At 48.1% G+C, this 14693-nt stretch overlaps 1 protein-coding gene across 1 annotated transcript in view; it reads left to right on the top strand.

Moving 5' to 3' along the window:
- The first annotated feature begins 6045 nt into the window (after window positions 1-6045).
- Window positions 6046-14693, top strand: part of LOC135898835 (uncharacterized) — a 31092-nt gene continuing 22444 nt past the window's right edge. The window contains exons 1-3 of the mRNA XM_065427998.2: window positions 6046-6329; window positions 11448-11799; window positions 13565-13719. Coding sequence (XP_065284070.2) covers window positions 6304-6329; window positions 11448-11799; window positions 13565-13719 — 533 coding nt within the window. The 5' untranslated portion in view covers window positions 6046-6303. The remainder of the gene's footprint in view (window positions 6330-11447; window positions 11800-13564; window positions 13720-14693) is intronic.

Here is a 14693-nt window from a genome sequence, read left to right as displayed (position 1 = left end):
GCAGACGACTGCTTTACGCGTGTGTGCAGCGAATGATGTGGTACGGACTTCACAGTAAATTTGCAGAGCCACACTGTTGTGCTTGGAAAGATTGCGGAGATCCACATTGTTACTTACCATCACCTTAAATCTAGGTGTAAAGCGCTGGTGGTTGAAATTAATTGGAGCCCTCTGTTGTGCTGTGCTGCATAACAAACCTCAAGAGTACTTTTGGGAAACCTTGGCAATTGTCAATTACCACTGCTTGTATTTAAAAGTGTAAATACAGTAAGGTCCTCATCACAAATACTTTTTTTTTTCCAGAAGCAATTTTTGTTAGTGTTAAATATGAAGTTGCCTTCCACATGTACATGTTAGTGAGAGAGAAGACCTTCACTATATTAAAGTTTTAGAATAGGGGCCCCAATGAGCTTTGCGGGTGTTAGCGTTGGGGCACGAAGGAGCGAAGAGCTTTAGAATAGAGTCTTACGTTTGCGAATAGCGTCTTGCGCTGACAGCGCCACTACGGCGTCAAATAAAAGCTATTAGAAATAATTAAATAAAATATACCATTTTATGATAGGAATAGTAATTTTGACTTGCGTGTATTCGCGTTTAATTACAATTTGGAGGTTATTCTGTAAGCAGCAAGCGCTTGTTTTGAGCAAACCAACCTTACGTGCCTTCACCAGCCAAGCTTAGCCGGGTTAGGCCTACGAGCCATAAAATCCGCAAGCGAATTCGGAATCGGCGGCGTCTAATGAATCAATCTTCATAACACACGCTAGTTGAGAGAACGCGATAACCGCAGTCACTTCTCTTAGCTTGCGAACTTCACGCGTTACCACGAATCGAACCCAGTTTAGTGCTAGGTTAGAGCCGTCGCTTCGATGGGTGCCGCCATGTTTGCTGACGCAAAGTTTTTGGGGCCGCTATTTGGGCTCCCGCTAAATCGGTGAAATAGCCTTTTGTCCCAACGCAAAACCCAAACGCAGTTTGCGTCTCGCGCATGCGCAGTGGCTTCGACGCTATTTCTTCGGGGCCCCTATTCTAAGACTCTATTGACACAACACATTTTAGTAAAGAAAAGCACTGGCGAGCATCGCGATCAGCCGTGATCAATAATGTTCTGTGCAAGATGCTTCATAATGGTGCGGTGATTGCCGTTCCAATAAAATTAGTTGTGAACATACGATACCTACGCTAATTCTAATAAGAGCACCTTAATACCATTGTGCAGTCACTGCAATTGTACTGTGGAGCAGAACCATACAAGGCTGAAACGAATAGCTCCATGGGTGCTGTTCTGGACACACGAATTCTGCCTTATTTATAATTTGGCATCTTGTCTGTCTTAATTCGCTTGAGATTCCAAAATTGCGGAATTTGACTAGTGTCTAGAATAACACCCCTGGACGTGATCACAGTACGAACAAAGGCAACCTGCAACAATCTTGCAACTAAGTGCACTACAAGAGCGTGCTGCACTTTACTCGCGACTACTCCCACTTATGGGGGGACGCGGCTTTAGCATCGCGAAAAATTGCAAAAAAAATCGATTTTCTTGAAAATCAGATTTTCAGTTTCTATAACCCTTTTTCTGTCTGATACGCAAATATCATCACTGTAAACCACTTATAAGTGCTCTAAAAAAATTCGTTTAATCAGCCAAGGTGGCGAAAAATCTCGCGGAAATCAAGAACAGTGTTTTTCAAGCCATCCGAACTTCTAGCCACCATACCGGAACGGCGCGACCGAGCGCCGCCATCTTGGTCTCGTTGGAAAGCGCATTTCTCAGTCTTCAAATTTGCCGCTTCAGCTATCTCCTCCATACAGAAACAAGCGCACAAAAAGCAAATGATTGACGGTCGTGCCGGAGTCTTCGATTGGCCGCGCCCGCCAAGTGACTCTAGCGCGGTTCATCATTGGTCCGGCGCTCGCGTCGTCTGCTCTGCTCTTTGCACGTTTCCACTCGCTGTAATCTCGACGTGTCAGAACGGGTGCTACGCAGACATCGCATTAGCGTGGCCGATCCCTATGCTTATGGACGTTTCAAACTCACAACTAAGCATTCCGAGCATCGGCGACGCGGATTTCGCGACCAAGATTCACACGCGGAATCTTCGAACATGCGGCTAAGCCTTTCAGCACTTGGCGTTTCAGAATTCGTGACGAAGCACATTGCGCACGCAATTTCGGACACGTGGCTAAGCATTTCGCGCGTAAGGAGTCTCCGACTCGGCGATCAAGCACATCATGCGCGGACTTCTCGGACTCTCGCCTAAGCATTTTGTGCATCGGCACCTCGGACTGCGCGAGTAAGCACATCGAGTGTCGACTCCTCGAGCCCGCGACTAGCCATTTCCCGCGTCGGGATTTCGCACTGTGCGAACAAGCGCATCGAGTGTCGACACCCCGAGCCCGCGGCTAGGCTGGTTGCGCGTCGGCACCTCGTACTGCGCGAATAAGCGCATCGAGTGTCCAGGGGCGTAGCTAGGTCGTCTGGCACCCGGGGCCCATAGGTCTTCTGTCACCCCACCCCCCACCCGCCGGGTGTAGCCGGCGGAAAGAGCCCCCCCCCCCCATGGCCCCTTCCTCCCCCCCTCCTGTTGCTACGCCACTGCGAGTGTCGACTAGGCATATCGCGCGTCGGCACCTCGGACTGCGCGAGTAAGCGCACGGAGTGTCGACTCCTCGAGCCCACCGCTAGGAATTTCGCGCGTCGGCACCTCGGATTGAGCGAATAAGCGCATCGCGCGTCGGTTCCTTGTATCTGCGGCTAGGCATTTCGCATATCGGCACCTCTGACCCGCAACTAAGCATATTGTGCGTTCTCGATAGCTCATAACACCACTCCTTCATAAAGAGAACCTCATCATGCGCTCTGTTCACTAGGCCCCTTGGGCTGGCGCAGTCACCTGGCTGCAGAAGTGATACATCATACAAAAGTACAATTCTGGAAAGCACCTAGCAGCAGCAAATCTATCACTGGCTCTCTGACCCTAAGTTCTACGCCCATTGTAAAGTAAAGATGACTTGGGAGGTTGCTGACACAGGGCCTTCATTCAGTAACATGGTCAATTCTACCAAAAGAAAAGAAAAAAATGCCTCACTGGTTGTACTGGAGATTGTTATCAATCGGGCAGCCTGCGGTACAGGCTGCGTGAATGTACACTGGAACTATATTCATGGCCACATAGAGTTTTGCACGTCACTTGGTTTGAAACTTAGGCACCATGCTCTTCGTAGAGCAGCAGCTGCAAAGAATGCCCTATAAAAAGAAAAAAAGGGGGGGGGGGGAGCGCACCAGACCAGAGGCTACATGTACAAGAAGTCTATACTGCCACACGCGACTTAGTTGCATCCGCCGGGCTCTTTCGAACGAAGCAGCAAGGGATCGAACCTGGCCAACCAGTAAATCCCCCGTTACATGAAGGTAGTGCTTGGTGTCACGCTAAACGCCACAAACCGAGTGCCCACTACGCGACGTGGCAGTGTCATCGACCACATGCCTACCAGAGAAGTCGATCTAGTCACTTGCGAATGCGTTTCGTACTTCAGTACGCATAGGCCATTACTATGTATAATGGGTGGCATCCATAAGCTAAAGAAGCATAAAAAGATAACTTAAGGTACCCCTCAACAGGTCTGGTCATTTTGAACTGACAAATGCAATGCATACAATGCGCTAACGGTCACGTCTGCTATCCCTACGCGCCGCAGAAAGCCCATAAAATCGTTTGCCCTTCACCATGCGGATGCCGCGCTCCCAATTGCAGACTCGAGCACTCGAGTGCTGTGCGCCTACGTACATGGCAGTGTTGTGACGTCACAGTGACATGTGACTTTGAGAATTATTCAAGGCAACATCAGTTTTAGAGAAATAAGTTTAGATAAATAAATTTCGAGAGAAGTTTAGAGAAATAATAAAACATACAAACCGAATGTCTACGTGCTTTTGTTTTACATCGTACTGTAGCAAGAGGGATGTACAGCCACGTGCAATATGACCTGCAACACCGGTGCCCGTGCTCGAAGAGGTTCCAATACTGTACGGCTGTGCAGACACGGGGTAAGTTCCAGACCCAAACACAGCTTCAATGAGTGGTATTTATTAAACCGCTGTTTCGCATGTCGGAGCCGCCGTGCAGCCCTGGAGCCCCTTCGACCACGAACAAGGGTGTTGCAAGTCATATTGAATGCGACTGTACTTCTGTTTCGTCTGCTCGTTCGCACGTCATGCAGTCGCGTGCGCAGAGAACGAAACTATATAATTTGGTACTGTGTTCCAGCGCCGCGATCATGCTCTTTTATCCTCTCGCGTGTCCCTCGGTGCTCGTGATTGTGGCACTGACTTATACCGCTAATCAGGTGTTCTCGTGCAGAGCGCGCAAAATTGTCCGCTGCACGAAACGAGACAAACGCAACAGCTCGCGCGCGAGACAATCACCGGAAGTGCGCCACTGAGTAAGAAAAAAAAAAAAAGCGGGACCTGTGACATATTCGCCACGCGAACCTTCGGCTCCGGTACGGGAGAACGCAGGGAATGAATCTCGCTTACGGATGCTAGACTGGGCGAGTGAAGAGAGTGTCTGTGTTGGCGGTGACGCTTGCCTCCTGAAATTGTGGATTCGGGGCACTGAAATTTTTCTATCTAGGCTATTATTGAACCAATTTGAAAAATTTGTGTGGTAGAACGCTCCCTAGAGGGCACGTAACTTGCAGCGTACAACCAAACTTTGCTATGTGGCCTGGTGAGGAGTCTTTTAAGTATTGCACTTGGGAAATAAAAAGCCTGTCCAGACATTTGCGTCGTGCATACCTTTCAGAAATGCTTCGCATGACATAAATAGTCGCCAAGTATGGCTTGCCGTAATTTTCTTTATACAACAACCGGGTACAGAATGGTAATTAAAACGTGCCAGCCTACTTTGGCTGACAATGCGCAGATATTTCTCGTGCCAACGCCAACTATAGACCCTTAGTTTGGGACGACTGGTGCCTGCGTCACGTCACATAGCACGATCGAGGGGATGTACGCGCGCCGGTTACCATTTTTCCGAACGTCACGAACGGGAGCGTGCAGACTTCACCGCCAGCGCAATCGGTCCGCATTCTGCAGTCTTTTCCTCGTAGCAGATAACGCTACGAAGACGCTAAGCGACATTTTACCACCATCGGGATCGGCTTAGGTCGTAATGGAACTGGTTGTAACGGTTCTTCGCCGGAGTAAAAACAAATATGTCGTCATGGCGTCGCCGACATACTACCGTCTTCGTCTTGCTTCTGTCGTCACACACGTGGAGCCTCGCGCCACATACACAACTGCTTGCTTTACACAAACGTGTTGGTCTGTCTGGTAACCCTCGAACAACTTCAAACGATGCTGGATAGGCAGCTACCTGCAAAACGCTTCGCATGGCATCGATTCCCCCAGTTCATAAGACCTGCATGATTTTCTTTCAATATATCATCTCCTCTCCCCCGTGCAAGGTAGTCAACCGGACGTTTATCTGCATTTCCTCGTTTCTTATTCTCTATCATGACGCAGAAGTTGGTCGCGTGAGAGCTGGACATCTGCTATTTTGACACCTGCTCCAGGTCGCTATTTCATCTGCTTATTTACGTCCGCGTTGTGAGGGTTAAATAGAAGGTCTCGTGAACTCCATTCGCGCGACCACACTTGCGTGAAACTCCATAATGATCTCTCATTGTCGTGGGAGGGTGTGCTGAGTCTGAACAGACATTGGACGCGCATTGCGAGGTACTCGTGGAGCAAGGACTTGTGTATTTACATGATCACGTTCCTGATTGCCTGACGCAAAGCGACACGTCATTGTGGAACAGAGTATAGACTGACGAGCTAGCTGCCTAAAATGCTGACATGTTGTCGTTTAGGGGCCGTTTAACTGCTCGATACGGCACTGCCAATCGACGGATCGGACGCCAGTTTTTCGAGCAGGCCATGCACGTGAATAATGGAAGCCGAGGAACGCTTTCTCGCGTGACGCAGACGAGCTTCCGCTTCGTCGGATTCGTACATGCCCAATTATTAACAACAAGCGTTCAAGGCTGCCGTTGTGCTTCGCGATAGGTTCACTGACGTCACCAAGCTACCGACATACAGCGTTGGCGACAGCGGAGGCTTTATGTTTTCTATGCGCAAGAGTTTCCAGGAAATGGGACGGTGCCGTGCGAGTTGAATTCGTTGCCACTGCTGCGTTTTGCGGCACTGTGCTCGATTGCTTCGCTTCGTACTTCTTTAGTTAGATCTTTCGACGAGTTCGGCTGGTTCACTTCTTCCAGAGCCTTGCACGAGTTGAGATGCCATCAGCGTTACTATTGCTACGGTAAGGAATGTTCTGGCACTCTTTGTTAGGCAACACAAATAGCCTGCGCGATTATTAAAATTAAGTTCTGCTGCGGCTGCATATCGCGCGTAATTTGCCAGAAAACTTAAAATTTCTAACAAGCCATACAGTTCTGCCCCTCTATTTGTCTCATATGCCCACGGGTTACCGCGAATAAACCAGTAGAAAGTTACCGCCCGTATCGTTTTTGTGTTCTCCTCCGCTGTCCCCGTCTTTATTTGCGGTCAATATGATGTGCAAAGCATCCATGTCAAGACTCTAAAGCCAGCAAAGGTAACTACTTTCTTATTTATTTTTTCTACTTTGACTTTTATTCGCAAGGACACATTCAGCCTCTTCAATTTTCTTGTTCTCGCTACCCGCGGGCTGCCAGAGCCAGCCAGAGCGCATGCGTTTTTCTCGTGTTGCCCAAGCACCGCACGGCGCACTTCGGTGCGCGTTCGTTTTTCTCCGGAGGGGTGGATTTCCGCCTGGCAGAGTTTTGGACGCTTTCTGGCTAGCAGACGAGAAAAAGAAACAAAGGTCGCTCGCCGGCATCACTGTGGGGACTCGACGGGTTGCAACGCGTTCGCTTGAGCACAACCTCTCCGGCAAGTCTTGTCTCGCCGGTGTAGGATACCGAGCAGCATGCGTATGCTTCTCTGTGGACCAAGCGTCTTACGTTTTTTACGATATTCCTTCGGTAGCGACATTATAGGTACCCAAAGTAAGCGTTCGGTTGTGGCCAATATGCTTTCCTTCGCGTTTTTTTTTTCGTTTCCGTGCCCCTGCCCCACAAAAAAAAAAAAAGACACTGTTGCGGCGAAGCGAATTGTCGCGTGGTGAAAGTTCGAGTTTGTCACATCTTTTGCGGAGAGTAATGGACCATGGGACGCTTCATGTGCCGGATACTCTTACTATATTATTGCGATAGCAATTATATGGGCACTCCAGGCGCATTCCTGGAGTCGTCTTCACTCCCATATTCCCTATAAAGTCATGCGATAACATCGTGAACACGCGCCGCATGCTGTATGTGCGAGTGAAAGCGTAGGGTGGTGGTGTTGGCATGGGTGAGCCAACGATGTTGGCTCAGTCTAGTGTGCGCAAGGGAGAAAAAGCGGAGGAGGAAGCGCGCCGCCTTCCGTCGCGCGCGACGGAAGGCGGCGGGGGGGGGGGGGACTTTAGGATTCTGTGATTGCGCAACATGTTTAGTTGCTTTGTGTGACCCATTATATACAGTGACTTTTATGCGAAGCATATTACGAGAGCTCAACCCAGCTCCTCAGGCGCGGCGGTGTCGCCATGAAATCACGTGACACCGTGACGTCACGACAGAGGAGAAGTGGCTTTGGCTCAACTCTTGCAAGACGGGCTGGGTGGGAATCGAACCAGGGTCTCCGGAGTGTGGGACGGAGACGCTACCACTGAGCCACGAGTACGATGCTTCAAAGCGGTACAAAAGCGCCTCTAGTGAATGCGGTGTTGCCTTAGAAACGAGCTGTTTCTAAGGCGTGCGTCTCTTGCTCAGGCGCACATTTCGTTGCCGCGCCGAACGCTGCTTTGCTCGACGCTCACCGCGTCCAATGCGGGGCGCGTAGTCGCTGCCCTGTAGCCCATTGTCTTACACCCCTTGGCGGGTCGACGGGACCGCTGTCGCGTTCCACTCTTGAAGGCGAAGAAGTAATGCATGAGTTGTTTCTTCGTCTAGCCGAACCAAATATAGCCAAGCAACAGCAGTTCACCAGGCTAAACAGTGGTTCAACAACTAAAATAAAGGCTAGTATGCTTCGCATCCTGGGCTTAACCTTACCTAAGCCACAGCCATTTTTTTCTTAGATACGTAGATTTATTGGAGACTTATACGCATATTTAAATATCTCGTTTCGAGGTTTTGTGTATACGTGCAGTGAACTTTTTTTTCCAGTGACACTGATTTGCCCTTTATCAAGCTGTATCTTCCCATTTGTATATTCCGCTGCACCTTCGCATTTCTAATGCACGAAGGCTAGTCAAATGAACGTGAGCCAACTGCGCAATAATGGTTCGGTTCATTATCTGCGAGGCACGCGCGTAGCACACAGGCATCTCTCATTTACAAAAGTGACATGCAGGTGTGAAGATAAATGTTCCTTAATGCTACCATACACTGGGTTGAACATGGTTGCGTGACATAGTGGACGCTCCAAAAGTTGAACAGCGTGTTGTCGTGAGGTTTTTGACAGTTGAAGGTGTTTCTCAAAAAGAAATTAGTCGCCGTATGGCTGCCGTGTACGTTGACCATTGCATCCCATTGGCCACTGTGAAGCCCTGGAGGAAACTGTTCAAAGAAGGACGTGAAAGCTGTAAAGACGATCGAAGACCGGGCCAAAGCCACCGTGCAATCACCCCCAACACAATTCCAAAGGTTGATGAGCTGGTTAGACAAGAACGGGGGATAAGCATCGATGAAGTGGCAGAGTTGGTGAACATCAGTCACAATTCGGTTCACACCATAATTCATGGACATCTCGGTTATCGGCTCTCAATTGTGTGCGCAATGGATAATTCCCAAGATTTTGAACCACCGCCAGAAGACGGAGAGGTTCGGCGCCGCCTCGACTCATCTGATCCGGTATCACAATGAGGGTGATGACTTCTTGTCTGCAACTGTGACTGGGGACGAATCATGGCGCCCCTACTACGAGCCTGAAGCACGACGGCAAGGCTTACAGTGGAAACATTCGAATTCACCACCCCCAAAGAGAGAAAAGGCCGTCATTTCCGCCGGAAAGGTGCTGTTGATTTTTTTTTTCGATAGTAATTACTGATTTAATTTGCTAAACATGGAGAGACTTTCCATCGTTTCCGATATTGTGAAACGCCGGATCGGCTGCGTGTCGCAATCAAGAACAAACGACGTGGAAAATTGGCGAATGAGGTCATCTTGCTCCACGACAATGCCCGTCCCCACGTCGCTGACGTGGTTAACATGAAACTGGTAAACTTCAAGTGGGAAACGCTGCAACATCCGCCATACAGCCCAGACATGTGTGTCGCCTTGGGATTTCCACATTTCGAGGCAATTGAAAAAAACAGCTCAAGGGAACCAGATTCGGGCCGGACGATGACGTGAAAGAATCAGTTGCACACTTTTTGAAGCAGAAACTTAAGGAGTTTTATAAGACGGGAATCGCGCGACTCGTTAGTGGGACAAATGTCTAAATACTCATGGAGACTACTTTTAAATAAAGTACCTCCTTTGTCATATATTCGCATCTGCCCACTTTCATTTTTTTTTTGCATTTGTATATTTGCAGAACTTTTGCACTGTATATTTTGCAGAACTCCTGCTTTTTATATGTGCTCTCTGTTGCGACTATAATTTTATTGCAATTACTCACGCTACACGACTGGTGACAAGTGCTTCCGCGCAATACATTGGAACAAAGGACAGCGTCATTTAGATTTTTCCCTGGCTGTTGCATTTGTACAAAAATATAAACAAAGCTCTTGAACGACAGTTTCATTTACATATTTGTCCTCGACTTGTTCATTTCATGGCCTTTACATTTTTCATACCAGCGGCATGCACTGATGTGCTGGTTTCGAACTGATATAGTTCCAAAGTTCGTGTGTTATTTTCTTTACTTATTAAACAGACAAAAAAACGAACAAACATGGAAGCATTGATATCAGTTATTTCGGGTACAATTTTTTGGGACATACGAGTATATTCTTTTGTGAAAAAACACCTATTTTACTTGTCTTGACAGTGCGTAGCGTTTAAGAATTCGTTTGCAGCATCTTTGGCAATGCAGTTATTATTCATGTATTTGATCCCTCGACAAATTTTTGAAGGAGGAGGCCGAGCTGCCGCGTGCAAGTCTCATCCCTGCTGTACTCATTCATACCGCAACATTGTAAAACGACGGACGGACGGAGAAGCAGTGGGCTTGCTCTTTACACCCATCTATCGGCACATGAACGCTCTCCTCCACACATTTTATATTTGGCGTCAAACGCCCTGGCGGCGAAGACGAAACAAATGCTGATTTGGAAAGCCCCCGGCCGCCCCCCCCCCCCCCTCCCTTGGGTAGAAGACAAATGCAAAAAAATGTTTCTCTTGCTGAAAACAAAAACTAAGTTGACTGATGTATCTTTTTCGGTTGAGAAACAATACAATGCACCACCAAGATTGTTCATGATGATGATGATGATGATGGTGATGCATATTAGAATATTTTCACCAAGAACGCCTCAGTGTTCAATTGGCGGTTAAACATACGCCAAAACTGAGTTTATCGCATATTTATTATCGTCTGTGCTCACTGCTGCGCAGGATATCTACCTAAAATATTTCTCGTGTAAAGTGCAGCTCCTGGGCACTTAGCTTGTATAAAATTAGTTTTTGTATCAGGCCACTTTTTTTTAGAAATCCCAAATATAAACAAATTGTCCAATTTTTTTAGTCCTATAGAAAAAACGGGAGATTTCCTAACCATCGATGTATGCAATTTTAGGAGTAAGGCCTGTCTTCAGTCTCCCAAGAAAAGTGTTGATTTTTAGTATAGGAACGGCAGTTTTTGGCAAAGCCTTTTATGGGGCGTACTTCGGTGCCTTACGAGAAAGTTCCGGTGGTGCTTGAGCCGGTGGAGGCCTTTCCGCGCTAAAAATATTTAATGGAATCTTCTTTTCGTGTTGTAGTCTCTAACGCCCACTTCTAGAACATAGTCGCAGATGGCCAAGCGCCAAGGTTGGGGCAGTTGGCGGAGAATGATCACAATCGATCGGTCTTACCGGCAGGCATATGTGCAACTTTGCAGAGTCACAACTCAATAGTCAGCGAAGCTGCTAATGCCTCTATTGCCCGTACACTTGGCACAGCTTTTGGCAATCCGCGCCGTTCATTTCTTCATATATGTGCGCGCGTTCCCGCTTGCGCCTCTGTGTTTCCGCAGGTCCCCGTACATTTTCATCATTTTCTTCCGCTTAGCTAAAAAGAGCTTAGAAGTGGAAAAAAAAGTTATTTATTGTGTGTAAAATACAAGCGCGAATAAAGCACGAACTCCGCGTCACAGTACTAGCGAAGCCCGCGCCCTTGGTAGAAACGTGTGGACGAGTGCGGCATCTCTGCAGGTCGGCGCTGCGGCGCAGCTCGGTGCCCGGTCTTCGGCTGGCTGCGAGCCCCGCGCCCTTGCCTCGGCTTCGGCGGGTGACGTGGCTGCTGCTGTGGCTGTCGCTCGGGGCGCTCATGGCGCAGGACCTGAGCGCCGTCGTGACCGACTACCTGCGCTTCGACGACATCGTGACGGTGTCGGTGCGCGAGCCGGAGCGACCCACCTTCCCCGCCGTCACCGTGTGCAATACGAACCGGCTGCGCCGGTCGAACCTTTGCGTTCGCCAGCTGCGGTCACGGTACGCGGCCGACGCGCCGTTGCTTCGCTGGAGACGCCTTCTCTGCAACTCCACTGCTTACCCGAACATCGCGGTGAGGCTCGGCGTCCTTCGTAATTGATCGGCAACCACGTGGAGCGCATTTTCGACGAGTTTCCAGCGTTACGTTGTCCTGTGTCAGCTCATACGTTCCGAAATGTGTGATAACTACTGGCACCCAGCGAAATCGACCAGAATGTACTTCGTGACGCGAACTTTTAAAAGCAGATACCGCAGGGAGCGTGTTCAGATAACAAAGAAAAGCAGCGATGTTTTTGCGCGACGTAAAGCACGTATGACGCGTTGACGCCGGGCGACTGCACGCTCAGAATAGGTCTCGTAGAGATGCTCCACGTGGTTGCTGCATCACGTATTCACCTGTCTTAGGACATTAGGTCGGCAAACTCACTCATTAGTCGACTCACTCATGCTAAGACCGACCCGTGAGTGAGTGAGCCCGGCGGAGTAGAATTTGGCGAGTTTCTGTCGCAGTGAGCCCTAAGCAAAATATACTTTGTAAGTGAGTCATTTACATCGAAGCATATGTACACGGGTGAATACACAGATGAATGAACGAAGTGGAATTTCACATGACAACTTTCTGTTTAAGAAAGGATCTATCGCAATGCGAACGTAGTCTTTTCCTGTAAAGCGTGCTTTGTCTGTTAGACAGATGTGCAGCTTAAAAAAGCCACCTTGCAGAATGTCGAGTTTTTTGTGTCAGTTGCCGGTCTCGTTCTGGTAATTTCAGCGGTGACGCTTTAGAGATGCGTGCGATTACTTAGCTGTGCCATGGACTAATGGAACCCAGTATTATGACATCTATGCGCCGTAAATAGTGTGTAGTTTGTGAGACACATCTGCAATAACGTTTTCGCAAGAGCCTTGTCTTCCTCTGGGCAAGGTCCACTTACTGACAAAGCATAATAACATAAAAATAACTAAAGAAGACAACATGACAAGAAAACATGTGAAGATGAGAGGGTAAGGTGTAGCCAGAAAACTCTGCCCCAACGTCACACCTGCGCCTCCAGCAAATGATTTTCGACAGGGTTGGATCCAATGCACAGTCTACGCTTCGAAAATTTATTTTGTTTCCTTTAGCTCCCAAGACGCTAATATTACCAACGAAATTTGTTTCCTCAAGAATAACGACTCGGTGCTCTTTTTTCTTACAGGCGTTAAGTTATTATTATCATTACTTCTTTTCGCAATTTCATAAATCGGCGCAGGAAATAGACACAAAGGCAGAGTTAAAATGAGAATGGAGCCCCGACTCCTGAATCACCATGTTGTCTTAGGCGTCAAGCTAAACACAGAATAAAAGAACGGGTAACCATGCCAATGATCGCCCTTTATTTTTTGTGCTCTGCTTGGAGCTCAAGACGCCACAGTGAATATGTAACCACCAACTAACCCAAATATCAGTTCTCCGGGCTCCTGAAATTTGGCCGCAGCCATAGGATAGTTTGTGCTACGTTATACTAGTTCATCGAACGATTTTTCGTTGCTAAGAGGTGTTCCTCTGCTTCCATGTTTCTTTTTTTTTGTCACGGTGTCTTTTAATTATTACTTTCTTCTTTTCTTAAGATTCCGCATCAATTGACTTTGTTGTTGCAAATATTGACATTTGCTTCTGGCCTCTTTAAATTTCTCGCTGCATGGCCAATCCCCCTAGAGGACACACATGTCATCCGTTAAGAGCACGACATCGACGCTGCATTCTTGGAGGGACGTGTAAAGGTGTGGGCCGTGCGTCAAACTGGCGATGAAATTCTGATCTTCTTTTTATTCTTTCGTTCGCGTGCTACACCTTACAGCTGAGCAAGGAGGAACTGGAAGTGCAGCGAGAGCTGGCAGAATGGACCCGGGCAGTGTTCCGCGACGCCCAATATGCGGACCTTCACCTGGGACACCAAGTGGACAACGTGCTGCGACACTGCGACTTCAACGGCCACGACTGCAAGGCGATCGAGTACGCCCCCGCACGGCCGCTTCGCCGCCCACGCGTGCGACGGCGGCAACTCGCGGGAATCAACGGGCAGCTCGATCCTCGAACGAATCTATCCGAGGACAGGCTTTCGGAAAAGCGCACCTATATATAACAGCGAGGGGAATGTTAGCGCGTGCCCGGTGCTGCAGTTTATCATAGTACACTGTTCGACGGATACCCGATGTGGCGAGGAAGGAACGTAACTGAAGTAAAACGTGAGCTCATCTAAAAAAAAAAATGAACGATAATATCGATTCGCGAATTGACATTGCGTTTTATTTTTCAAGCGTACGCTCTTACTTCAGGAATCGACATTGCCGCATTGTAGTTGTCATTGTTTTTAGCCGTTGAAAAGCGGTCACAGGGGAAAGATAAACGAGAGACACGTGTCAATAATGCGTTTTATTTTTATTTGGCGAGTGCACGTTTAAATGTAAGTAGTTTATCACAGCGTTACATTTCTATCGTTAACGCTATCAAAACCGCCTGCCACCGGCCGCGCAAGCGTGGTTGGCACCGTTGGCAGGTGGTATGTGCCGGTAGTAGCTGAAGGCTGACGCTATGGTAAAGCAATGCGATGAAGAGCGTGCTCGGAATGTGTGAATTCCCTCAGGCGGAAGCTTTAGCTCACGAGCTAAAGCTGTCTCAATACGTGGGAACAGAGAAATTGTTTTTGTGTACACTTCGATGAGGTTGGCTGCAATTAAAAGGAAAAGTTAAAATCTAGTGACGGTAGCAAGCAGTTGTTTTCATTTAGACCGTCATTTTTACAAAAATTGTTGAAATTTGCAAAATGGAAAAGAAACTCTAATTCGAAGTTCTCAGTAATGTAACTCATTAATGAATAATGACTTCACAATGCTGTAAACTGCATCTGTTAAAACTTCTAATGCAGAATATTATTGACTTGATCATATGCCGCTCTGAAAAATATACCACTAATTTGTGAGTAGAAC

This window comes from Dermacentor albipictus, chromosome 3 (assembly GCF_038994185.2).
Source record: "Dermacentor albipictus isolate Rhodes 1998 colony chromosome 3, USDA_Dalb.pri_finalv2, whole genome shotgun sequence".
Lineage (NCBI taxonomy): Eukaryota > Metazoa > Arthropoda > Arachnida > Ixodida > Ixodidae > Dermacentor > Dermacentor albipictus.
The sequence above is the reverse complement of the archived record's forward strand: the minus strand, read 5'-3'. Positions and strand labels throughout refer to the sequence as shown.